The sequence below is a fragment of the Myotis nattereri genome (genome assembly GCF_964212035.1).
Source record: "Myotis nattereri genome assembly, chromosome: X".
Classification (NCBI taxonomy): domain Eukaryota; kingdom Metazoa; phylum Chordata; class Mammalia; order Chiroptera; family Vespertilionidae; genus Myotis; species Myotis nattereri.
In genome coordinates this window covers 41,708,167-41,732,961 of record NC_138078.1, presented here as the reverse complement: position 1 = coordinate 41,732,961, position 24,795 = coordinate 41,708,167, and the positions used below count along the sequence as shown (strand labels likewise).

Sequence of the window (24,795 nt, the reverse complement as noted above, 5' to 3'; positions counted from 1 at the left end):
GGTCCCTAAAGGCCCTGGTGTGCCGAAGAGGCGGATGAAGCTGGGGCGCGGGCACTGCAATTGGCTTTCCTGGCAGGTGAGTCCCTCCTCTCAGCGGCCTGGAAGCCTGGGCTGCGGGGCCTTCTCTACGCCTTAAGGTTGGGCCTGGCGAGGTTCCAAAGGGCTCTGCAGTTCCCCCTGGCTCTCCCCAGCTACTCGACCCGCCTCTCTCCGCCTGTCTCTTGGTTTGGAATAAACTGCCTGCTGGCAGCCAGGGCGCCACAGAAGGATTGCACTGCGACCACGGAAATGAGACTCATACAAAACCGAAACTGAGCTCCAGGGCTCCAGCGAGCCCTTTTGGGGCTGAACCGGCACCACGAGCTCCCGGAGTCCCCAAGCAGCCACTAGCCTAGCTTGGGGGCGGGAGTGAGGAGTCCCAGCGAGGGGTTCTGCACTCTCCTAGTCTCCAGCCAACGCCAAGCTCAGGCTTATTTGCATTTAAAGAGAAAGGTAGGGAGGAAAACAGTGGGCGGGTCAAAGCACGCCTTCCCACATTGGCCATTGGACCACACGCCTGCCAATCAGGGCGCGGACGCCCCACCCTGTGGCTGTGGAGTTGGGGGGAAGGGGGGCATGGAGAGCTGCCCTGAGTCTGGGGAAGGGGAGCCAGTGCAGGAGGTGACTGGAGCCACAGCGGCGGCAGAAGCAGCGGTGGCTGCTCTCTCAGCCACGGCAGCCGAGGATACAGCCTGGGCCAGGGCGGCGCAGCAGACAATAACCGGCTTGGAAAACGAACCGGGCTGGGTAAGCGGTGGGGGTAGCCAGGAGGCTCCGCCAGCCCGCGGTGTGGTGCAGTCCCGCGTGCTCCGGTCTGGCCGCCCAGAGGAGCTCTAGGGCTGGGCCGGTCGGCATCCAGGCCGCTCTCTGCTCCCCTTTGGAATCCGCTTTGAGGACTGTCCGGTGAGGGCCAGAACAAAGTCCCTTGGACGTGGGCCACCGTGGAAGGAGGTGGGGGGTGGGGGAAGAGGGCGGGCAGGCGGGCGGGCTAGCCTCGGCCCTGCCTCCAGGCACTCTGGGAGGCGGGGAGGAGGCCCACACGTGCTGCCATGCAAGTCCCTGGAGGGTAGCCGCCAGCCAGCACCCTCAGAGGTGCTTTTGTAGGCCCGGAGCTCTGCAGCTTTGTTGCAGCACATTAGGTGGAACAGCTGGGTTACGTGGGTATCGCTCATTCCAGCAGCCGGCTGCTGCCCCTCCCCTCCCCTTCTCTGCGCATCTCCTCCCTCTTCCCTCTGTGGACCAAGCAGACTCGCTGGCCTAGGTCCGATTGGGGTATCTACACTGTTTGCAGCCTCTCTGGGGGAGCTCAGTTTGGTCTGTAAGCTGCCCACTTCCCTTGAGAAGCTCAGCCTCGCGACCCTAACCAGCTGTGCCCCCTGCTCTTGGGCCTCTTAGGCACATCTGGCGCCCGCCCCTGGGGACAGGCGGAACAGCAGACTGGCGATCAGGCTCTCCCTGGACCTCGGAATAGAGCTGCAGCTCAAGGTAGTCCTTGGGTTAGAACTGCAAGGCCCTTTAGTCACCTGCCTCGCGGAGCCTCCTCTCCCCTGGGGACTGGGGGGGTTGGGGGAGTAGGCACTGGCCTCGTTTTTTTCTCTCCAGCCTCCCCTGTTCAAAAATAACGATAAGCACGATGCTGGGAGGGGGTTTCTGTGTCAGAGTCGGAGCAAGCAATTATTGTAGTAGGGAAAACACTGTCTGAGTGTTGTGAGAGATCTAGAGAAGCAGCCAAACCTTCCAACTTCACAGTTACTTAAAATACTCAGCCCGCCTGGCCACTGTCATTGTCTGCGGCAGACATTTCTGACATTGGAAACCACCGACTTTGCCTAGGCTCCCTGGCCATGAGGAAGGGGCTGTGCCTGCCATGCAGCCATAGTCCAGGCTCCCCAGTTGGCATCTGTACTGGCCACGCAGAGCTGGCCTCCTTTTGGCCAGGCTCTTCTTGGCCTGGGCTGCAGGGTTAAGGTAAATCTTGTCCTGCACCAAAAAAAAAAAAAAAAAAAAAAAGCCTCCCTCTGCAGCAGCCTGCTGCATCTGGGTGGGTATGGGTGAGTGGAAGGTCCTGAGCTTTTGGAATCCCCACCCCAAACCTGGTGATTCCAGCAGAGCCCACACCCCCAGTGCACTTTCCCTCATTCTTCCACTGCCCAGTCATTGCAGGTGGTGTGCCTCTGGCAATGGACTCTAGGCCTTCCTGAGAAGCAGGAGAGAGGGAGCAATCCAGGAGCTTAGCAGGCTCTTTATGGAACTTTGACCAACCTCTGAGGGTGGAGAACCATTTGAGAGGAGACAGTGAGACCCAGTAAATCCCTCATTTGGGAGGAAGGCCAGCTGGGTACTTTTCTGACACCTGCAAGTAATGCAGGTACCATACTACTCTCATCTCCTCCCACCTTGACCAGTGTCAACACAAACCCCCTCACTTGCAGTTGGGCATCTTCAGCCCAGGGCTGGGCCAGCCCTCAGCCCTGCCTCCAACCAACAACCACCTAACGTATGCAACCTATTTAACTCTCTTCCCCATACCCAAACTCACTCACCCTACATGTCCAAGTTCTCTTTCCTCTCTGGCTCTAGCTCTGGGGCCTTCTCAATGCCTTTCCTGCCTGTCTCTTGCAACCCATGATGACTTCTCTTCCAAGCTGCCTGAGTCTCTTGGGCATTTTGGGGCTTAAATTATAATAGTAGGCAAACTATAATTAAGTTTCCCTGCCTCTACTTTGTCTCTGATAACATGGATGTCTTGAGTTCTCTCATAACCCCTCAGAGGGGTAAATGCAACCTGGAACTCTGCCACAACCCCATCAAAGCTTAGCAATGCAAAGAAGTTAAGAAATGCTCCAGAAGGACTTGCTTTCTTTGTAGAGCTTTCAAGAAGACCTTTACCACTCCAACTTGCACTTGTCCTGACCCATATGAAAGTGATTAGAGAAATGATACTCAAGGCTCAGGTATTTGTTGAATATGCCTAATGAGGATAGAGAAGGGGTATGGGTTGAAACTATAAGAAGAAAAATCATGATATATCTCTTCAACAGCAAGCACAGGATCTGGACTGCCCAGACCCCAGACCACACATACTTTCGGATGCTGGCTCATGAGCTTAGAAGCAAAACATGGCGAGATAGGAGATCTTTATATGCAGGAGGATTATCCCAGGAAGCTTCCAGAAAGTAGAGGGGTTTGGCAAGGTAAAGAGTAATGATATAAGCAAAATTAGGAATAGGAGGGGTGTTGCTGGCAAGCAGGCTAAGTGAGATGACTGGGTATTTTCTGGTTGAGATTGTATGACTCTAAGATATTTGGTGCCTGGTGGTGGGGGTTCCCAGATGCTAGGGTATTGAATGGGGATCTGATCATGGGGAAAGGGACCATCAAAGAATGGGGAATTAGGAGGTTTTGGTGTGTGTGTGTGTGTGTGTGTGTGTGTGTGTGTGTATGTGTTAAATATGCCATAATAAATTGGGGTTTTAGTGTGGAGTCTTAGACAAAGATTAGAAGCATGTCATATGTTGGGCAGGTAAGAGGCCACCTTTGGATCTGGAAGTAGAACTGGGGGGGTTGGCTATCTCTAGAGGGAAGTTGTACCATATCAATCTCCCTTCTGCCTTGTGGGGGTTGGGGAGGTGGAAGGAGAGAGCCTGGAGCCTACTTACCAACAGGGTGGAGCCTAAGTGTCCCTCAGGCCTCTGCTGATCTCCTTCCTTCCAACTATACAGGCCTTCATGGAGTACCAGTTTGGACTTATGTGCTTACATATGGGAATCCTGAGCCCTGGAAAGTAACTGGGACTTGCTTAAGGTCACACAGCATTTAGTAATAGGGGGATAGGCTTCTGCTTCCTGTGCAGTGGCTATTTCCACTTTATTCCACTGTGTCCAATGGCCTCCGTTCAAAACACACCTCATTAACCAACACCTCACCTCACCTCACCTCACCCATTCCTCAAGAGTGAAGGGGTGTTGGGTTAGCTTGGGAGCCCCATCTGGGAGCCCCTCCTCCCCTAACATGACTCTTTTGTGCTTCTTGATCTTTGTCTGCAGCCTGTCAAGGGGGTTAAAACTTTCAGAAGGGAGGGAAGTAGTTGGAAGATATTGCCAGTCCAATGATTCTCTTCTAGCATAGTGGAGGTGTGAAAAATTCCTTAAGAACTATTACATGTACACTCTTAGAAAGTGTGTGTGTGTGTGTGTGTGTGTGTGTGTGTGTGTGTGTGTGTGTGGTGGGGGAGTAGAGGAGGGAACAGCCCTGCTCAGCTGGCTGCTCCAGGGGAATAAGGGAAGGAGGAGAATAGCAGAAGCCTGGCAGGTCACTGGCTTGCTTACAAACCAAAAAGGAAAAAGGGGCTTCCAGCCCCCTTACTTATAAATAGGCTACTTGAGGCTAGAAGAAGGCATTCCCAGTGTTATTCCATAAGTTCCCCTGCTTCGAATCTTGTCCAGGCAGATAAGATAGGTGATAAAGGTAAAACTCCCAGAGGTGGTATTTCATTGCCTTCCTGTATCACCTTACCCATGTTGCTGCCAGGAAGTTCTCAGAGCTAATCAGAGCCTCTCATGCTATACTTAAACTGTGGTGTGTGTGTGTGTGTGTGTGTGTGTGTGTTGGGGGTGGAGTTGAGGGCAACTGGCACCATTGCTCTTCTGCTTAACAATCCATTGGAGGTTTCCTATGTGTTAAACCATTTCTCCAACCTCCAACTTTGGTACTCTGAATAAATAATCACAGAGCCTTTCATCTCCTTTTCTTGGTCTTATTTTTCAAACCTGTGTATGTGTAAGTGTATCCCTGGCAAGGCAGGGAGGGAAACCAGGACCACTGCAGAAGTGCATTGCTCCCCTGAACCTCCCCTTTTGGTATTAGAGGATAATAAGGGCAATGGTGAAAATGGCTCAAGGAATCTTGGTAGAATAAGAGGCAGGCATGATAGTGTTGCAGGGGTCTTTGTGACCCTTTGATCTGCATTTCTTGTTGTAGAGCTTTCATCTCCTGCAGGTTTCCCCCCTGTGGCTTCCAAGCAGATACTAAGCCCCGTTCTGCAGCCAGCACTTCTCAGCCTGCCCTATTAGGGCTGCAGCTTTTCTCAGGGGTCGGGGGGGAGAAGAGGGCTGGACTGTACCTGTTGTGGTACCTCTCCTGTCTGGACAAATATAAAGTATTCACAGGACAGGCCTAGTGAATTTTGAAAGAGTATTATGTTGGGTAGAGTTGTGGGGTGCAGGTGTGAGAAGTAAAGCTGGGCCACAGTGCATCTTGGTCTTGAAGTGGTGGACTGGGCTCAACGAGCCAGGGATCCAGGCCTCCCAGAGAAGCTTAAGACCACCAAAATCACATGCCCCCATCAAACCTCCTGACTCAGCAGGTGCTATAAACATGGGCACAGGACTACCCTTCCCCCAGCTTCTCACTAAACCTGGGGCAAGTGGACCTCTGGCCCAATCTCCCGTTTCTAGATGGGTAAACTGAGGCCCAGAACAAAAAAGATATTTGCCCAATTTACACAGAAGCACAAAGCTACTGTCCCCTAATTCAAGGCTTCTTCCTCAAAGCACACTGATCCTGGTCCCCTGTCAAGCCTCAGTTGCCTTAACTGGCCTCTCACATAGTTTATGGTTTGTACGTGGGAGTGGATACATAGGAAAGTCAGGGGTCTCCATTGTTCACTTGGCCTATTTTCTCCTCTGCAGGCTTCCTTTGGCTGCCTCATCACATCTGTTTGCCTAAGGTTAACTGCTCTCTTGTTTTTCATCTGAATTGGGATGGGGCTGGGGGTGGTTGGTGCCCATCTCCAGTCTCCAGTCTTACTATTGCTGTGTTAGTACTAATGTAGTGGAAGTCTTACTCTGCAGGCAAGGCATCCATCTCAGATACATTCCTCTCTAAGGAGATTTGGGAGCCTGAGAGGGGAGTGGCAAGTAGGTCGCCCGAAGAGTTCCTGTTGTTCCAGGCAAGCTGGGCAGGGAACCTCAGCAGCTTGAGGAGAAAGTTGGGGCACCAAGAAGACCCACTAGGAAGGCCCATTTCTTGGGAGAGGTGATATTGGGGTGACCATATCTCCCAGAATGAATAAGCCCCTGTGTATTGGGGGCTGGGCCTAAGGGGCAGAGGAGTAAGGCCAGGAAACCTGGAGGAGGCTGCAGGGAGAGCAAATCCTGAAGGTCAGGCAAAGGGGTTTGGCCCAAATTTTGTAGGCAATGTGAAATAATTTGGTAAGTAGCTGGGTGATGTGCTAAAATCATGGTTATAAGAAACTGAATCTGGCAAGGGTGTGCAGGATGGATGAGATGGAAGGGGGGAGACAAGGGGTAGGAATTCAACTTTGTGGCATGCAGTGTGACCAGAGGGAGACCAGCTAAAAGGCTTGTGTCATCTTTAGAGGACTTGGTGTAGCAGCTGAGGAGCTAGAGTCCAAAAGTGGCTGCAAGAAGCTCCATCACCAGGGTCTTTTATTGAACATCTGCTCAGTATGTAGTCAGCCCTTTACATTTATCATCTTGAATCTTTACCACAGCGCTGCACAATAGGTAGCATTTACTTCATTTTATAGATAAGGCATTTGAGCCTCAGAGAGGTTAGACCAGGGGTGGGCAAACTTTTTGACTCCAGGGCCACAATGGGTTCTTAAACTGGACCGGAGGGCCGGAACAAAAGCATGGATGGAGTGTTTGTGTGAACTAATATAAATTCAAAGTAAACATCATTACATAAAAGGGTACGGCCTTTTTTTTCAGTAGTTTTATTCATTTCAAATGGGCCGGATCCGGCCCGCGGGCCGTAGTTTGCCCACGGCTGGGTTAGACCATTTTCTCAAACCTCACAGCCTGTAAGGGGTAAAGCTGGCATTTTAGTTCTGGGCTAACAAACTTTGGCTGAATTGGAATTCTTCTGAACCAGTGTTGTTTGAGCTCCTGTTCTGTGCTAGATGTAGTGAGTACAGGATAAAGGAGGGTCCGTCCCAAAGAGATGAATGGACAGACTGAGGCTTTTCAGAATGAATTACCCAAGGGTGAGTATGTTAATAACTCAGTTGAGAGACTGATTGATGGTGGATGAGTAGGAGCATGGGAGAGAGGTCCAGTAGATGTCTGTGCTGCCTCTAGAGTTGGTCGGATGCCTTCTTGAGAGGAGGTGCCCCTCAACAGAAAGGCTGAAAATTAGTGGAGGGGTTATTGCAGGGATAGCTTAGGTGGGGCTCTGCCAGCAGCCTTTACAGCTTTGCCAAAAGGTGCCAATCTAGGCAGCCCTTCCTTCAGGCCCTGAGCAATGTTTTAAGAGTGGACCTTGTCTGTGGACTTTAGAAATGGGTGATTAAGTTTCATATATTCTCATAGATCATTTTCTTTAAACAATAGCTCATATTTTGCATCTTTATCCCAGTTGGCAGGTTTCTGTTTGAACCTTTGTTTTGGTCCCTCTGTTATGGGTTGGCTCAGCGAGATAGACCACCGACTCAGAATTTAAATTTTAAGAGCCTTTATTAAGCTGACCAGCTGACTGCTAGCCGTGTCCTTCCCATAAGAGCCCACAGCTTGCAGTCCAGACCAAGAGTACAGCAAGACCTTTTATCTGCAACACTACAAAGTATATTTTTTTAAAAAGAAAAAAACTGCAAAGCGGTTCCTTAGCCGTTCCTGGTACTGGCAGGGTAAAAAGTTTACATAAAATTTACGAGCAGGGTCACATCTGCCTGGGTTCAATCATAACACATTGCTTTTCTAGCGAGGTAATTAGCCATTTTTCTTTCCCATGGTCCCTGTCCCTCAGTCTACTCAGTAATTCTTTTTTTGTCAGGCCCCTGCCCCTAGCACATTCCCTACTGGTCTTATGGCTGAATCAAATCTTTGATTCAGCGTCCTCCTCTAAGATTCTGGAGTATTGGGTGTGTAGGACCATAAGCTTGACAGCTTGGATTCGGTCTTGGATAAAATTCAGGAGACACCTGAGCAGGCAGGGTCCGAAAATGAGACCTACTGTTAGGAGAAGGAGGGGCCCTGCCACTGCAGATAGGAGGGTGGTGAGCCACGGGGACCAGGAGAACAGATTCTCATACCAGTTCCCCTTTGCCCTATGGGCCTCTTCTCTGTCCATCAGCCGTTTCCTTAACTGACTTAAGTTTTCTCTGATTACCCCGGAGTGGTTAGTGTAGAAGCAGCAGGCCTCCCCTAATGCTAGGCACAGTCCCCCTCGTTTCAGGAAAAGTAGGTCGAGTTCCCTCCTGTTCTGTAAGACTACTTCAGCTAAGGACCCTACTGATTCCTCCAACTGTCCTATGGATTTTTTTTTTTTAAGATACTCAGGTCTTGGTCAATATGATTACCCAGTTCTTTGTAATTTTGATGTCCTGTTAGTCGGGCGGCTGTCCCTACCGCTGTGGATCCTGCAATTCCAAGTCCTACGAGTAGGGGAACCAGAACCGGGGCTCTCTTAATCCGCTGGGGCTCTATGAGGAGGTGCTCCCTTCCTCCTTCCCCTGAGTAATAATACACTTGCGGCAGGATATGAGTTAGGACACAGAGCCCTGGCTCAGGCCCAGTCTGGAGGTTTAGGGAGAGTATGCAAGGGGTGATTCCGGTGATGCATGCCCACCAGGTGCCATTTGGGGCCACCAGGTACCAGGGGGCCCCGGACCCTGGTCTCTCGGGAAGTTGGAGTGTCTGGTTACGATTTTCTGCATAGGGGGAATCGGGGAGGGAGTAGTTGGCAGATGCGACACACAGCCCAGCTCCAGTAATATCTCCTAAAGTTAATCCCCTCCTCCCTTTTTCCCATGCACATAGTCCCGGGGTTTCTGCATCTGCGGACACACTGCGGACGTGGGCCACACTTGCCCAAATGGAGCTGAAGCTCCGATCCCTACGTAATAGGGGGGCTCAGGGTTGAGGCACAACCAGCAGTTTGCAGTAAGGTTGGGAGCACTTTTGTTCAGAAGTTGGAACGAGGCTTCCAGCTGTGCAAAAATGTCTGGTCTTAGCACAGCTCCCCAAGGCGGAGGCCAGGTTTCTGCATCCCGGCAACTTGTCTCAGTCTTTGATGATGGTGGTGGCGTGGCGGGCTCATCACACGTGGGGCCGGGCTTGGTCTCCTGACCTCGGGTCGCTGAGGGGCCAGGGGGCCAATTGGGTTGGGCAGTCGGGGTATTTCCCATCGCTGGATAGTAAATAGTACCCCAGGGTCTGGTCCAGAGACATATAGCCTTAATTCCCATGTCTTTCCCCCGGTCCAGTCTTTAGCCCAATATGCCACTGGTTTGATGACAATGGGGTTGCAGTTTCCAACAGTACAGGTCCTTTCCGGGGCCCCTGGCCGCACCTGTCGGGTGAATCGGATGTCCCTGTCCGGAAGCTTCGGGGGGGCCATTTGGCATAGGTTTCACAGCCCCACTGTCCACAGTAATAATCCTCCTGGTCCCCACACTTCAGAAAGGGAGTCCGGGGCTGGCGTGGGCAGACATATAGGGGAGTACGCCATAGTTGTTGCTCAGTCCCTCGGGTCCCGCAGCCATAGGTGGTTGCAGCCCTGTGTGTAGCCATTCCCCGGGGATCCCCAGCTGTGACCCGGCTTGGCCCAAATTCGTGAGCCTGGGTCTGTCCTGGGGCAGGTTCCAATCCTCCCTGAAGAGGCTACACAGGTCAAACCGGAGAGTCGGTTCACCGGTGCCCATTTCTCGGGCCAGTAGTACCCCGTCCGTGGTGCGGATCACCTCCCAGGCATAATGTGGGACCTGGTGGGAAAGGGGCTTACCGAGCCTCCACATGACAGCGAGCAGCAGTAGATAGATCATGATGCAGGTACTAGTTTCACCTTTAGTGGGTCCTGGGTTAGTTTCACTTTCCACCTCCGGGGGCTGTCACCGCTGTCAGCCGCCTTCACTTGGGTGCGATGAATCCAGTGCCTCTTTCCTGCAACTTTGATGGCGGTTGGAGTGCTCAGCACCACCTGGTAGGGTCCATTCCATCTAGGTTCCAGGTTGCCAGGGTCGTGATGCTTCACCCAGACGAGATCACCCGGAGAGAAGGCAGGCTGTGTTGGACTGGTTCTCAGTGCATCCTCCTCCCATACGGCTCTCACCACCCGTCGTGCCGACGAGACGCTGCTCTGCAAAGCCTGTAAGGACTTAAGCAAATTTCAGGTAGACAGCCAGGCAAGATTTTCCTCCCTTAGGCGGGGAAGGAGAGGTGGTGACCTGCCAAACATATGGGATGCACCTAGCTCTGAGGAGGGCAAAAGGAAGGAGACTTACCCAGTTTTCGCCAGTCTCTAATTTTAACTTAGTTAATGTTTTTCTAGGGTCCGATTTATTCTCTCTACCTGTCCAGAACTCTGTAGCCTATAAACACAATGCAATTTCCAAGTAACTCTCAGGGCCTTAACTATGGATTGTGTAACTTTGGCGATAAACGCCGGGCCATTGTCGGACCCCATGTATAGTGGTAGGCTAAACCGGGGGACAATTTCAGTGAGGAGTTTCCTAACTACTGCCTGTGCTCTCTCTGTCTTGGTTGGGCATGCCTCAGGCCAGTCAGAGAAGGTATCAATGAAAACCAGCAGGTACTTCTACCTTCCTTGTCCTCCTGGTATCTCAGTGAAGTCCATTTCTCAGTGTTCTCCGGAGTTCTGACCTCGGGATCGCTGCCCCGGCATGGCCACAACAGGGGGCCCTTGATTTACTTGGGCACATACTTGGCACTTTCTAATCAAGTCTGATAGTTTCATTCCCCCAAGGTGGGTACTCTGGTGGGTCTGGGAAGCGATGGTTCGCCCCAGGGCTTCTGGCACTATAGGCCTCCCATCTGGCAGAATTAGCCATCCAGCCTCTTCTTCCTGGGCCCTTAGTTTCTCAGCTAGCCTCTGCTCCTCCGGCAGATGAGTAGGCTTCTCTGGGAGCCTTTGTGCTGGCAGGGCTACGAGAACTTCTAGGGGCCCTACTGGTCTTTTAGCCAATTCCTTGGCCTCCTGTAAGGGCAGTGTAAGGAGATATATCCTTGCAGTCCCTGGGTAGGTCTGGCAGGGCCAGTGCTGGGGCACTCACCAGGGCTTCTTAGATCTCCCCTGGCTCCTCCTCATGTTACTACTGCCGCCCCCGCATACCGCATACCGGGTGATGTCCATGTAGAGGGTTTCATCCGGATTCTGCAGGGGCTGGTGCACAAGGTTCTTGCGGAGGGAAGTGAGGGTAGTCAGTGTCTCCTCGCAGTCATGCAAAGGGGCCTCTGCCTCCATGTCAGGGAGGAGTGTGGCAGGGTTCAAGGCAGCTGTTTTCAGGAAGCTAAAAGGTTCACTCTTTTTCCTTTTTCCCACCAGAGGGCCTGAGTGAGTGCTATGAGTTTCACAAGGAAGTCCACCATTTGGCCCCCCAAACTGTCAGGGTTATCCTGGGTTCTTGGGGGCCAGCTGAGCCCTGACAACCCTAATCCACCTCCTTCACCAACATGGGAGTCAGTTCCCTCGCACTTTTAGGGCATTTTTGTTTCCAATGTCCGTCCTTTCTGCAAAATGCACATTGATTTTTCCCAAGCCGGGGTTGGACTCCTTTTCTCCCGCAAGGCTTTTCTTGGCCCTTGTTGTTTCTCTGGCCTCTTGGGCCTTTTTTTTTTTTTTTTTTTTTTTTTCATTTAAGGCCAGGAGGACCTTGGCCATCCGGGTGTTTAAACCTGCCGTCGGGTCCTCCCGATTGTTGAAAACCTTCTGGGCCACCTCAACCAACTCAGAGATTGATTTCTCCTCAAAGCCTTCTAACTTCTGTAATTTTTTAATATCTGGGGTCGACTGGGAAACAAATGTAACATTGACAGCCCTCCGATTTTCCGGGGCATCAGGGTTAGGCCCCTGGACTGTCTCTGTCATTTTAGAGAGGTTTGTGGGTCTCCAAGCAGCAGCTTGGATGGCCCCTAATAGAGTCTGGCGATACTGATCGAGAGCCTCCTTTCCCCTGTCACTATTGGGGTTTCAGTTGGGTTGCCTGGAGGGAAACACAGCCTTTAATCTATCTTTAAATGGTAAGAAGAAATTTACCACAGGTGGGTACTCTAGTAGGTATAGCTGTTCCCTGTAGTAGGGCTCCCCTTATTTGACTTGTTCTCTCAGAACGGACTAAAGGAGCTTTATTTCCTTATAGGGTCTTACATGTCACAGGACCTCACAGGGTCTGTAATTCCTATAACAGAGGGCCAGTATTCACTACTTTACTAACCCCCTCTGTTCTAGACAGGCCTTCCCCAGTTTCCTACAGTTGAGGTTTTGTGCCACCCCTGACATGGGCATGGTCACACAGGCCTGTAAGACAGTATACAGGTAGCTTAACCCCTATACAACTGGGCTTGGACCTCTGTCTAGCAAATTGCAGTCTATAAGTTCAATATGCAGCCTCTGGTCCTCCTAACCCAACGCGGTTTCAGCTAGTCTCTGAGTCAGACTTCTCCTCTCTTGGAGAATTTCAAAGTCCTGATGACTCCCAGGTCCAGGGAGAGCGCCCTTTTCTTAACTTTGTTTATTAGTTACAGGGCCCTGCTTTCCTTGTCTTCCCACCAGTCCCCTTTATGGCAGAGCAGCGACCAGGCCTCTTTGAAGGGAGTGCACTGGAAGGGGTATCAGCCCCTCCTCTTCCAGCAGCAACAGGCACTAAACCCTTTCAGTACATTTGCAAGCAGGGAGCTTTTACTAGCTCTGTCTGCAGCCTTCATAGATCTCAGGCTTGCTACTCTTTCTGGGGCTGTAGGAAGGCTAGTACTAGTCACTGGCTTCTGGCTTAACTGCTGTAGCCTGCAAGCCAAAGGCCTAAGTCTTGTATTGCTTGTTGTAAAACATTCATTTTTTACTGGGCAGCAGCAGGGCAGCTCTAATGTTCAGTAAATTTCTGCTGTTCTCTACTTTCTTGCTGCTGCTGCTGCTTTTTTTTCAGGGCCACTGCAGGCAGCTCAGGCACCCAGCCCCCCTTCTTTGATCATTCACTCCCCAATCTAGTCTGGAGCTGAGGAATAGCATCTCGATCCGCCTTGCATCCCAGAGGGCTGCCCGTCTGGCCCCAGATCTAGAGGGCTGGCCTGCCATAGTGGCAACATAGGAACTGCAGGACTGGCAGATGTCGCAGGGTCCTGCAGATTCTCCCCCCCTCTCTCTCTCCCTCCATACGCTGTCCCTGTCTAGTATGGGATGGACTGAAGGGGTTGAAGGACGACAAAGCCCCTCCCTTCGGTGGGTGCGGAGGGAAGACAATTGGCATTGGGGGAGGCAGGGGCTCCGGGTCAAGAGCTGGTGGCATGGTCTGGGCCTGAGGCCAGGGCTCACCCAGATCTGATGCCTGGGGACCATAGGCGGGCAGCTGGCTAATGGGTTCCTCCTGCTCTCCCTGAAGGACCAGGGGAGCCTTTCCCTTCTTGGGCCCGGCCAAAAAAATTGTCTGTCTCTGTCCCAATTTTCCACTCGAGAGGCAAGCCCTTATCTACCGGGGTTTCTTGGACAATATGTCAATCCAAACCTGAATATAAGGAATTTGATCAGGATGCCCTGGGCGGCCGTATATGAAATAATGGACCCGGTAGGCAGTGGTCAGATCAAAAGACCCTGCATCCGGCCACCCCTCCTGGAAAGTGGGCCACTCCCGTTCACAGAATCGCTGTAAATCAAAAGCATTAACATTATAACCTTTAAATCTACCCTAGAACTTCAGTTTAATACAGTAAATTTACAACCTAGGTTAGAGCAACTGATAGAAATCTTTATTAGCTAAGTGGGCTGATTCCCCTTTAATAGTGAGCAAAAGACTCTGAGAAAAAAAATAATTCTCGCAGCTGCAAGAGGCTTTTGAAAGACCATTAAGGGGCCAGCCCAAACGTTCAGCCAAGCTTATCAATAGAAAGTAGAATAAATCAAAGTAGCTTTTACTTTACACAGACCAGTAATGATTTACACTTTCTTAGTAGCCTAGCCCAGGCTGGAGCTGTATCCAGTCCCCCTTCTCTGTAGCAATTTGGCTAGTCCCACACAAACTTTGTCCCGACCCCATGATGATTGGTGGCGAGAGACAGACAAGGGAGGGGGTGACCTGTTTTTACAGATCCTCATGCAGATGCCCGCCTGACTGAAGTCATGGAGCCACACAAAGGAGAGGAGAGGGCAGGCCCCCTCCCTCCACACTCACATACTTTCACCAGACATTCAGTCAGAGTTTAAACAATCCATCTAATTCCTAACAATTTTCCAATTCCTGAGAGATCTCTATAGCTTCCTGGGAGGTGATCAAGCTCCCCTTCCACTCACCCGGAGTGGGCCTGACTGATAGGGGGTCGACGAAGATGACTGACCCTATCCCATTTGACAAAGACAAAGACAACAAAGAACAGAGACAAAACAAACCAGCCAAATGCAACCTAAGGTTGCCCGGAACCTGCAGCTTGCTCCCTGAAGTCCTGAAAATTTTCAAAAAACATTGCAGCAGGGTACACACAGAAGCAGACAACTTTTTGACAATAAACACCAAAACAAACAAATACCAGACAGACAAACCCAGTGCAGCCTACAGCCGCACGAACCAGGGACCCCGGCCACCGTCGTGGCCGCGGGTCAGGACCAGGAGTACCGCTGCGTCCAGCCCTCCGTATAGGTCCTTCCGTGGGACGTCCCAATTCCTGTTTAACGACCGGTCCTTACCTCTCTCGAGAGTCCAGGTGGCTCGGTTTCCGAATTGAAAGTTTTTGGGTGGACTGGAGGCCTCCTTGGTAGTCATTCTCCACAGGTGTGGGGTATCTCGCTGAGTGCCCGGCGACAAGTTGGGGAGAGCCTCCTGCCGTAAATAGGGGGTCCCTCTCACCCCTGCTGGGGGAGAGCCTCCTGCCCTAAATAAGGGGTCCCTCTCACCCCTGCTGGGGGAGAGCCTCCTGCCTTAAATAGGGGGTCCCTCTCCTCCCTGCCGGGGGAGAGCCTCCTGCCCTAAATAAGGGGTTCCTCTCACCCCTGCCGGGGATCTCGCTGGGGCCTCCAAATGTTATGGGTTGGCTCAGCGAGATAGACCACCGACTCAGAATTTAAATTTTAAGAGCCTTTATTAAGCTGACTAGCTGACTGCTAGCCGTGTCCTTCCCATAAGAGCCCACAGCTTGCAGTCCAGACCAAGAGTACAGCAAGACCTTTTATCTGCAACACTACAAAGTATATTTTTTTAAAAAGAAAAAAACTGCAAAGCGGTTCCTTAGCCGTTCCTGGTACTGGCAGGGTAAAAAGTTTACATAAAATTTACGAGCAGGGTCACATCTGCCTGGGTTCAATCATAACACATTGCTTTTCTAGCGAGGTAATTAGCCATTTTTCTTTCCCATGGTCCCTGTCCCTCAGTCTACTCAGTAATTCTTTTTTTGTCAGGCCCCTGCCCCTAGCACACCTCAAGCTTATTTCCCAAGGGAAATGGAGTAAAGGAACATGTGTCATGGTTTGGTAGTGAGGGTGGGGGTGGAGGAGTTGCTGATGAGGAGAGTGGCCACTGGTTGGGTTGGCAGCCCTTGGATTCTGGTCAGCAGGCTTTTTGGAATGTGCTAGATGGGGCCAAAACAGTGGCAACCAGTGACAACTGGAAATGTTTCTGAGAAAAGGTTCAGCTGGGCTGGGACAGGAATGAGAGGGGAGGAGGAGATGATGGCTCTTGTGTGACATGCTCCTGCACAATCCTATGCTCTCAGTCTTTCTCATTTGATTGGGGGCCAGAACAGAATGTCATGGATGGAACTCAAGGGGCCTGGGAGCTGGTGTGGCTCTATCACTATCCCACTGTATGACCTTAGGCAAATCTTTTTCCAAGCCTAGGCAGTTTCCTTCTGTGACAAGGAGTTACCATCCCCCATCAGGGGAATTTCTGAGAAGGGCAAATAGTGAATGAGGGAGTGGGGAGCACTTTATAAACTGGTAAGTACCCTGAGTTGGGTGCAGGATATCTGTTAATTTGCATTTCCTTTGATATTGGTACTTTAGCTGAGTTTGAATTGTTGACCTTTCTGGCCTGGGCTAGTCAAATTCCCAGATAATCCAGAGTTGTTAGCCAGTAGCTGACTGGGGGCTACTTTTCGGTCCCTGAATATTAAAGTTCGGCTAAAAGAGAAACTAAAGCCTCCTGTAAGGTTGCCCTCATTTACCATTTGGGGGAACTGAGGTCCAAGGTGGTTTGGTGACTTATCCACAGAGCCTTGGGAAGCACCCTACTCAACCCTGCCTGAGGTAGATTTGATGCTACAATTTGTCCAATTATAATTTGAATAAATATTTTAAAAATTCATTGCTATGTTTTTTAACCTCTGCTATATAATGCATTGTATTTGATACTTAATGTACATTGGTTTTGTTCTTTACAATAGCTTTAAGAGGTAGACATCTCAATAGCTTCATTTTTCAGTTGAGGAAACTAAAAGAACCTGCTGATTTCTCCCAGGTCGGGCATAACTGATTACAGTGCAGAACTGGCTGAGTTTCTGGGGTTGAGGGCAGTGGCGGGGCTCCATTCCTTCCTCATTCCTCTCCATTCCTTCCTCAGCCCATCTCCATGCACAATGATAGGGTGGGCCCAGTGTGGGCTTGCCCCCAGGAAAACTGCTTGGAGGAGTTTTGAGGAATGGTAGCTTATTGAGGCCATGCCTCTGGAGCTACTGCATAAATCCACATATTTCTTCCTTGAACCCAGCCTTCTCTAAGTTGGCTGAGCTGACCCCAGGAAGCTGGGCTGGAAAGTGCAAGGCTGCAGCCATTTCCTCCTCACCAAGAAGGGTCCCTGAGGCAGATTTGTGGTTGGTGTCCTGCCTGTTTTTTGAGAGGAGGGGGAAGGAAGAAGCTCTGTGCAAGTAGCCAGCCTTCCACTGGTCCCAGAATGGACTGAAGCTGGTCCTGGGAGCAGGGATGGGCATAGCCCACTCCCTGCCATGACAGCAGCAGCTGCAGCGAGTAGCTCTTGTCTGGGGCTACAAACTAGCCTTAGAGGGTTCCCTTAACCCAACAGTCTACCTGAAATTTAGACAGCCACACAGGTTGAAAAACCTAAGCGTTACAAGCCCTGTGTTTGGCAGGACCACTTTCTTGGCAGGAACCAAGATGGGAGTCAGTCCCAGCCTGGGGAATCTGCAAAATCTGTCTCTTGCTGTCCCCGTTGCCTTCTGCCCCACTTCACTCCCCTGGACATTGAACTCTATGGTCCTAAGTAAAGACAGCATAGCCCATTGAGGGACAGCATTAGGACCTGGAGGAGTAGCAAGGAAAGTAGCAAGGAGCCAAAGTGGATAGGTGGGGCTGGGTTAGGAGGCTACCAGGTATGAGTCATTACTGCCACCTACTGTCTTACTGTCTTGGAGGAAAGCAGACAGAGACATTGTGAGTGGCTATGGGGAGTACATGGCCCTGAGAAGAACTAGGCAGGGAAATGAGAGATAGCACAATTTCAAGGCTGGCTCTTGCCAGCAAAGACAACCTTGGGCCTCTTAGGAAGAAGGCCTGAAGCTAGAGGGTGAGAATCTCAGTCCCAGGACACAATCCTGCCTAGTTCACTCATTCCCACTATACAATCACAGGGTTTTTAAAACTACCCTTAGGAGAGGACTTTGTATAAATCTAGACACGTCTTTAAAATCCCCTCACACCTGTCTCCTCCTCAGTGAGTGCCAAGACAGGTGGTCCCTCAGGCTCCCTTCAGTAAATGACTCTCCCAAAGGAGTGGCCTTTTACACATGGTCTGCTACTTCCTAAGTAACTGGGCCCTGACCAGGAAGGTGGTAATAATAAGAGAAATGCCGGTCTTTCTCATTTGCACTGTACATTACAGTTTACAAAGTGCTTTTGGTGTCCATTATCCCATTTAACCCCCACACCACTGCAGTGGACTGGGTAGATGAGGGGGGATAGATAGGAGAGCTGGTTTGATCTCCACTTCACAGAGGTTGCTTTGGCCTATTCAGGATCCCCTAGCATTGCCTGGCCACCAGTCTGTGGCCCATGGTTACTTTCAAAACATACTACAGATGCCTGTGGCAAGGAAGAGGACAATATAGAGAACAGTGGGCTGGCCTCTACCCCAATGGAGCACAGCAATAAGGGCAGCAGAAGGTCAAAGGGACTGCCCCATGGCCCTAAACCCAGCAGAACAATTCAGCCTTTGATTCACAAGGAAATCTAGGCCCATACTATTTTTCACTTGGCCTGTGGTCTTCCTTGATGCCAATTCAAACTTACTAGTCTCACCCATATCTCCCCCTAAATCACTGCCATTTCTACTCAGATTGAATGTCTTCTCTTCAGTGTAGCTTTTCTGAGCCCAGGGTCTGTCTTTTTGCCTTTCAAATTTATCCTGGGATATGATAACAAGGTATGAAGAATTATAACCTTCCACCAAAGCTTAAGAAATAATAAGGGCTTTTCCTTAAGGCCTGTATCATGCTGTGCTTTCAGATTGTTACATATAGATTTCTCTACCAGTTTGCATAGGAATTTCCCGAAAGCAAGAGCTAGGGGTTCCCCCTTCTTGTCTCGCCTTGCATTACTATGCTCAATGTCTATCACTTACCAATGTTAGTAGAGGTTTGTTTCATGAATTCCACAAAGGGGAATACAGTTTCACAAACAACTGCACTATTGCCACCCCATCTCTCATGCCCACACCATAATGACAGTAATTTCAGGGCTGAGGTAAAAACAGATGGTTTTGCTTTGGGAAGTAGGGGGGTCAAATATATGATAGGGCCCCTACACCCATCAGACCCTGGGTGGCCTCTTGGGTCATTGTGTGTGTATGTATGATTATGTATTGCAGGGTGGGGGCTGCACTATGTACTGGGGCTTTCAGTTGCAGGATTAAACTGGAACAACGTCACGTAAAAATATGTCACACAGGAAAAATACCCTAACCTGAGCAGATGGCAATACAAATTTCTGCAGAGAGGGTATCAGATGAATTTTTTTCTCTTTTATTTTCTGCATAGCCAGACATTATCTTGCTCCAAGTTTAGTATTCAGTTCTGCAGAGTGCCCCTGATGGAAGCCTGATCACACTGATGATTCAAATCAAGCCAAGCAAGGCTCAAGGTACAAAATTAGTGTTTGCCAAACAGGATCAAGGCCCCAGGAGGGGTCCTCTAATGAGGTCAGAGGCTCTCTCCACCCCCAGTGCTGGTCCACTGTCTCCCACTGGAGGTGAATGCATGACTCTTATTATGGTAGCAATCGATCACAGGGATGATGTGTTAGACAGCTGCTTCTACTTCAAGTGGTGCTTACCTCTCTCTCTGGCTCCCAGCAGCTGTTCTGCCTCTCTTCCCTTATTGTGGCTCCCTGTCTGCTAATGGCTACTTACAGAGGAGGGATATAGTGGTGAGGGACTTTTCAGGGAAGGGTTACTGGGTTTTAGCAGACTGCTCACTGATCCAGCCACTGGCCAGCTGTAGTGACTGGAGTGAATACATCAGTCCTGGAGGGGCAACGTGTGTTGTAGCTAGGGGTAGGTGGTAGGTTTTTCCCCTTCTTTTTATTCCATCTCTAGAATTTGGACGTTTGGAGGATTGTGAGCCTAGACCAGAAAGTTGTGCCTTGCACCAGGTTTACTTATTTAAATACATGTTGAGAGCCTGATTCCAGGCCAGGAACATGACTCATATGGAGTTGCGCCTTCAAGGAGTTCCCTTTATACATGGAGGAGCTACATGGGGGCCAAAATAATAAGAGTAGAGAAGAAATAGTCTGCATCATGGTTCTAAAGTAGAATTTGGGGTTCCAGTGACTAAGGGCCATATTAAAATCTCTTCCCAGCAGGACAGTCAATAGAATCTGACCTAGACCTACCCCACAGATAACCACTATGGGGGCAGTATTGCTAGGCTTCTTGGGAAGAGGATACTGAAGCCCAGAGAATTCCTTGTTTCAAGGCCACCATGCATTCTTAGCAGATCCTGGATTGCAGTTCTGGAATGTGAGTCTGTGAGGCTCCTACTCTGGGTTTCTGAAGGTCATGGAGCATGGTCCTGCCAGCAGTTTAGGGAGCCTGCGAAGACAAGGTGAAACTTCAGGTATACTTGTCTTTCCTGCCCCAGGAAAAATGTCACTGAGAGTCTGGGCTAATGTGAACTCAATGCCTGGACCGCACAGAGCTCAGTGAGGACTCAATGAGCTATTTTTGCCAGATGCTTTTCAAAAATTCTATGTCATCAGAGCTGACCTACCTCTTGCCTTTTCTGCCTCTCCCTAACATACTCCCTTTGATAACTCCTCCCACATCCACTAGCACCACTGGGCCTTTCTCACATCTGCAGTTCCCCTGCTCAGTGAAAGAGGGTAGGGGTGATGACTGCCTGTTGCTCACTGTAGGGCTTTGCTGTCTTGAGGCCCAGAGGAGATTGGGGCAGCAAGCCAAGCACATGGAGTGCATTAAGTTTTTCCCTGCATTTTCTCTTTCTTTCTGGTTCCACTCAAGTCTGAAACCATAGACACCTGTGAAAACAAACTCTGCCTGGATGCTTGCTCACCAATACTGTGTCTCTGTTTTTATCTTTCTCATCTCTTCCAGGCCCAACTATGATGCTTCCTGACTGATGATGTTATAATACTGCCCAGAAGCCAGAAGGCTGCATTTTCAGCTGAACATACCTGAGTTGTCCCCATCACCATGGAGACCCGAAAAGATGAAGCTACTCAGGCCAAGGGAGCAGCAGCCTCTGTGGATACACAGAACCAAGGGTCAGAGAAAGGAGCCAAGAACAAGGCAGCTGAGACAACAGAAGGGCCAGGGTCAGAGCCACCCTCATCTGGCCCAGGTAGGCTGAAGAAAACTGCCATGAAACTCTTTGGTGGCAAGAAGGGCATCTGTACCCTGCCTAGTTTCTTTGGAGGGGGACGGAGCAAAGGTTCTGGGAAAAGCAGCTCCAAGAAGGGTATTAGCAAGAGCAGGACCCATGATGGCTTGAGTGAAGCAGCCCGTAGCCAAGAAGACATTGTCAGTGAAGGAACTGGCCTCTCCTTACCTTTGCCTGAGTCACCCTGCCAACTTCCCAGTTCTCAGAGTGCCCATGGGGCTTTGGAGACAGGTTCCAAATGCAAGATGTCTGTGGCTGGAGCCATAGAGAAAGCTGGGGTTGAAAAGGTTTCCTCTGTGACCAAACCAAAGAAAGGCCTGAAAGGTTTTTTCAGCAGTATTCGCCGTCACCGGAAGAATAAGGTCTCTGGTGCTGAGCAAAGTGAGCCAGGAGCCAAGGGACCTGAGGAGGCCAAAGCAAGGCCTCATGAGAACGTGAGCTCAGCCCTTCTGTCCCATGCTGAGGAAACCCTTCAAGACCCAAGAAAGGAAAATTCCAAACCCCAAGATGCCCCTGGACCAAAAGTTTATTCAGCATCAGAGCTTTCTCCAGCAGCCACTGAGAAGACAACCTGTAAAAATCCAGAGCATCCCATGGGGGTCTGTGCCTCAGATCTCTTGGAGTCCAAGCCTGCACCTGAAGCAAGTGTCCCAGAAGAGCCTCAGAGCTCAGAAACAGGGGAGAAGGTGCTGGTAGGGGATATAAATCTACTCAATGGCCCTGTTGGGGACCAACTGAGCCTCTTCTTTGGAGATGTCACATCCCTTAAAAGTTTTGACTCACTGACAGGTTGTGGTGACATCATAGCAGAGCAGGACATGGACAGTATGACAGACAGCATGGCCTCTGGAGGCCAGAGGGCCAACCGAGATGGGACCAAGCGAAGTTCTTGCCTGGTTACCTATCAAGGAGGTGGGGAGGAGATGGCCTTGCCAGATGATGATGATGAGGAAGAAGAGGAGGAAGAGGATGTTGAATTAGAGGAGGAGGAAGAAGAAGTCAAAGCAGAAGATGATGACTTAGAATATCTGTGGGCAAGTGCTCAGATGTACCCAAGACCCAATATGAATCTGGGCTACCATCCCACCATTTCACCAGGCCACCAGGGCTACATGCTGTTTGACCCAGTTCGGTCTTATCCTTGCCTAGCTCCTGGAGACCTTTTGACTCCTCAGAGTGACCAGCAAGAATCTGCCCCCAATAGTGATGAGGGATATTATGATTCAACCACACCTGGATTTGAGGATGACTCAGGGGAGGCTCTGGGGCTTATCCGCAGGGATTGCCTGCCCCGAGACAGCTACAGTGGAGATGCCCTCTATGAATTCTATGAGCCAGATGATAGTCTTGAGAACTCCCCACCTGGGGATGACTGCCTTTATGACCTCCATGGTCGCAGCTCTGAGATATTTGACCCCTTCTTGAACATTGAGCCCTTTTCTTCTTCTCGGCCACCTGGGACAATGGAGACAGAAGAAGAACGGCTAGTGACCATACAGAAGCAGTTGTTGTATTGGGAACTTCGGCGGGAGCAGCTTGAAGCCCAAGAGGCCCGGGAGGCACACACCAGGGAGGCCTATACCCAAGAAACTCATGCAAGGGAGGCTCATGCCCGAGAAGCCCATACCCAGGAAGCTCATGTGAGAGTGGCCCGAGCCCGAGAGTCCTATGCCAGGGAGGCTTGTGCCCGAGAGGCCTGTGCTAGGGAGGCCCAGGCCCGAAAGGCTCGTGATCGAGAGGCCCAAGTCAGACAGCTCCAGGTAAGGCAAGAGAAGCCCATTATGGAGTATCAGATGAGACCTTTAGGCCCATCAGTGATGGGCCTGGTGGTAGGGGCATCAGGGGCTTCTCAGACTTCACACCGAGGAACCACGTCAGCTTTCCCTACCACTGCAAGCAGCGAGCCAGACTGGAGGGACTTCCGTCCTCTGGAGAAGCGTTTTGAGGGAACTTGCTCCAAGAAAGATCAAAGTACCTGCCTGATGCAGCTCTTCCAGAGTGATGCTATGTTTGAGCCAGACATGCAAGAAGCAAATTTTGGAGGATCTCCCAGGAGGGCCTACCCTACTTATTCACCCCCTGAAGAGCCAGAGGAAGAGGAGGTTGAGAAGGAAGGGAATGCCACCGTGAGTTTCTCACAAGCCCTTGTGGAGTTCACCAGCAATGGGAACCTCTTTTCCAGCATGTCCTGTAGCTCTGACTCTGACTCATCCTTTACTCAAAACCTCCCTGAGCTGCCCCCCATGGTGACCTTTGACATTGCTGATGTAGAACGGGATGGGGAAGGCAAATGTGAAGAGAATCCTGAATTACACAATGATGAGGACCTTGCAGCCTCTTTGGAAGCTTTTGAACTGGGCTACTACCAGAAACATGCCTTTAACAACTACCGCAGCCGATTCTACCAAGGTCTGCCCTGGGGTGTGAGTAGTCTCCCTCGATACTTGGGACTGCCTGGCATGCACCCACGGCCCCCACCTGCTGTCATGGCCCTCAACAGGAGGAGTCGCTCCCTTGATACTGCAGAAACCCTGGAGCAGGAACTATCCAATTCCCACCTTGCCCAGGGCTACATGGACCCCGATGAGCTTCAGGCTCAACAGGAAGATTCAGATGAAGAAGACGAGGAAGAATGGGGCAGAGACAGTCCCTTGTCCCTCTATACTGAACCTCCCGGGGCCTATGACTGGCCTTCCTGGGCTCCCTGTCCTCTCCCAGTGGAGACAGCCCCTGCCTGGATAAGTACCAGCCAGTTGGATGGGCCTTCTAGCCAGTCTCCATATAGGCAGGCAGCCTGTTGCATACCTCCTGTGGCTATGTCAGTATTGCTGTCAGTATCAGAGCCAGAGTCAAGGGCAGCCGGGGAATCTGGGCCTCAACTAGCTCGGCCTTCGCACCTACCCCTTCCCATGGGCCCTTGTTATAAGCTCCAGCCACAGGCCTCCCAAAGTGTAAGGGCCAGGCCTCGAGATAAGCTTCTGTCTGCTGATGAGCCCAGTTACTCCTCCAGTTCTGGAGGCTTCAGTTCCAGCCCTCTACCCCAGGTCAAGCCTGTGGGCATTACCCATGGCATCCCTCAGCTGCCCAGGATCCAGCCTGAACCTCTGCATCCTCAGCCCATTCACTATGGGCCTTCCAGCCTTGATCTGTCAAAGGAGAAGGCTGAGCATTGTGCCTCTCCACCAGAATGGAAACCTAGCTGAGCAGCCATCATCAATTCTGGAGTGGGCGCATGGGGCCTGAGCATGGGAATGGGGATCAGGGATTGGGCAGAGGGGTTTGAGGGTGGGGGTTGAAAATCCTTTTGGCCAAGAAAAACTCCTATGAGTTTTCACCCTCATTTTCCCACTTCCCTCTTCTGCCATCTGTGGCCACATTCAGCTCAGTATATCTGCCCCAGGAGGGTGCTGCTGCTGTGCTCCGATTTTTGCTTTCAGGGTTTCTTCTTGTGACCCATGTAAGGTTTGGGATGCTGTAATTTTGTGCCTATTCCAGTTGCCAAGTTAGTGAGTTTATATATAGCATGCATCCTTGACAGAGGCTGAACCCTTAGTGCCCCCTGCCACCCCACTACCCAGTGAATGATGAACAGCCAGGTTTGCACTGCCTTCTATGTGGGGACAGGGGGCTTGTTTGCTGTTAGCAATGTGAAATTATGGTACAGACCCTCTCCACCCCCACTCCATCCTGTCTTGGCATAGCTGCCACTATTATCTCAAATGACTATAATCTATTTGTCCCAGCTAGCTGTCCTTAGAAAGGATCATGTAGCATATATTTCACTGCTTACTGCTGTGGACTTTGGCATCATAACCAGATGGGGCCTTTAAATCTGGCCTGCCATAGCTTTGGATGAAGAAAAAAATGCTAATCCCCTTAATGGAGTGATCAAATTAATCCAGTTGCAAACAGAAGACAAAATAGGGCTTCTATTATAGACACTGCTGTA

General features: G+C 50.8%; 1 protein-coding gene across 1 annotated transcript; it reads left to right on the top strand.

Moving 5' to 3' along the window:
* Window positions 1–650: 650 nt before the first annotated feature.
* AMER1 (APC membrane recruitment protein 1) lies at window positions 651–24,049 on the top strand (the record flags this gene model as incomplete). The annotated part of the gene is made up of 2 exons (XM_081081129.1): window positions 651–942; window positions 20,561–24,049. The coding sequence occupies exon 2, from the start codon at window positions 20,660–20,662 to the stop codon at window positions 24,047–24,049; it is 3,390 nt and encodes a 1,129-aa protein (XP_080937255.1). The 5' UTR covers window positions 651–942; window positions 20,561–20,659.
* Between the last annotated feature and the right edge of the window lie 746 nt (window positions 24,050–24,795).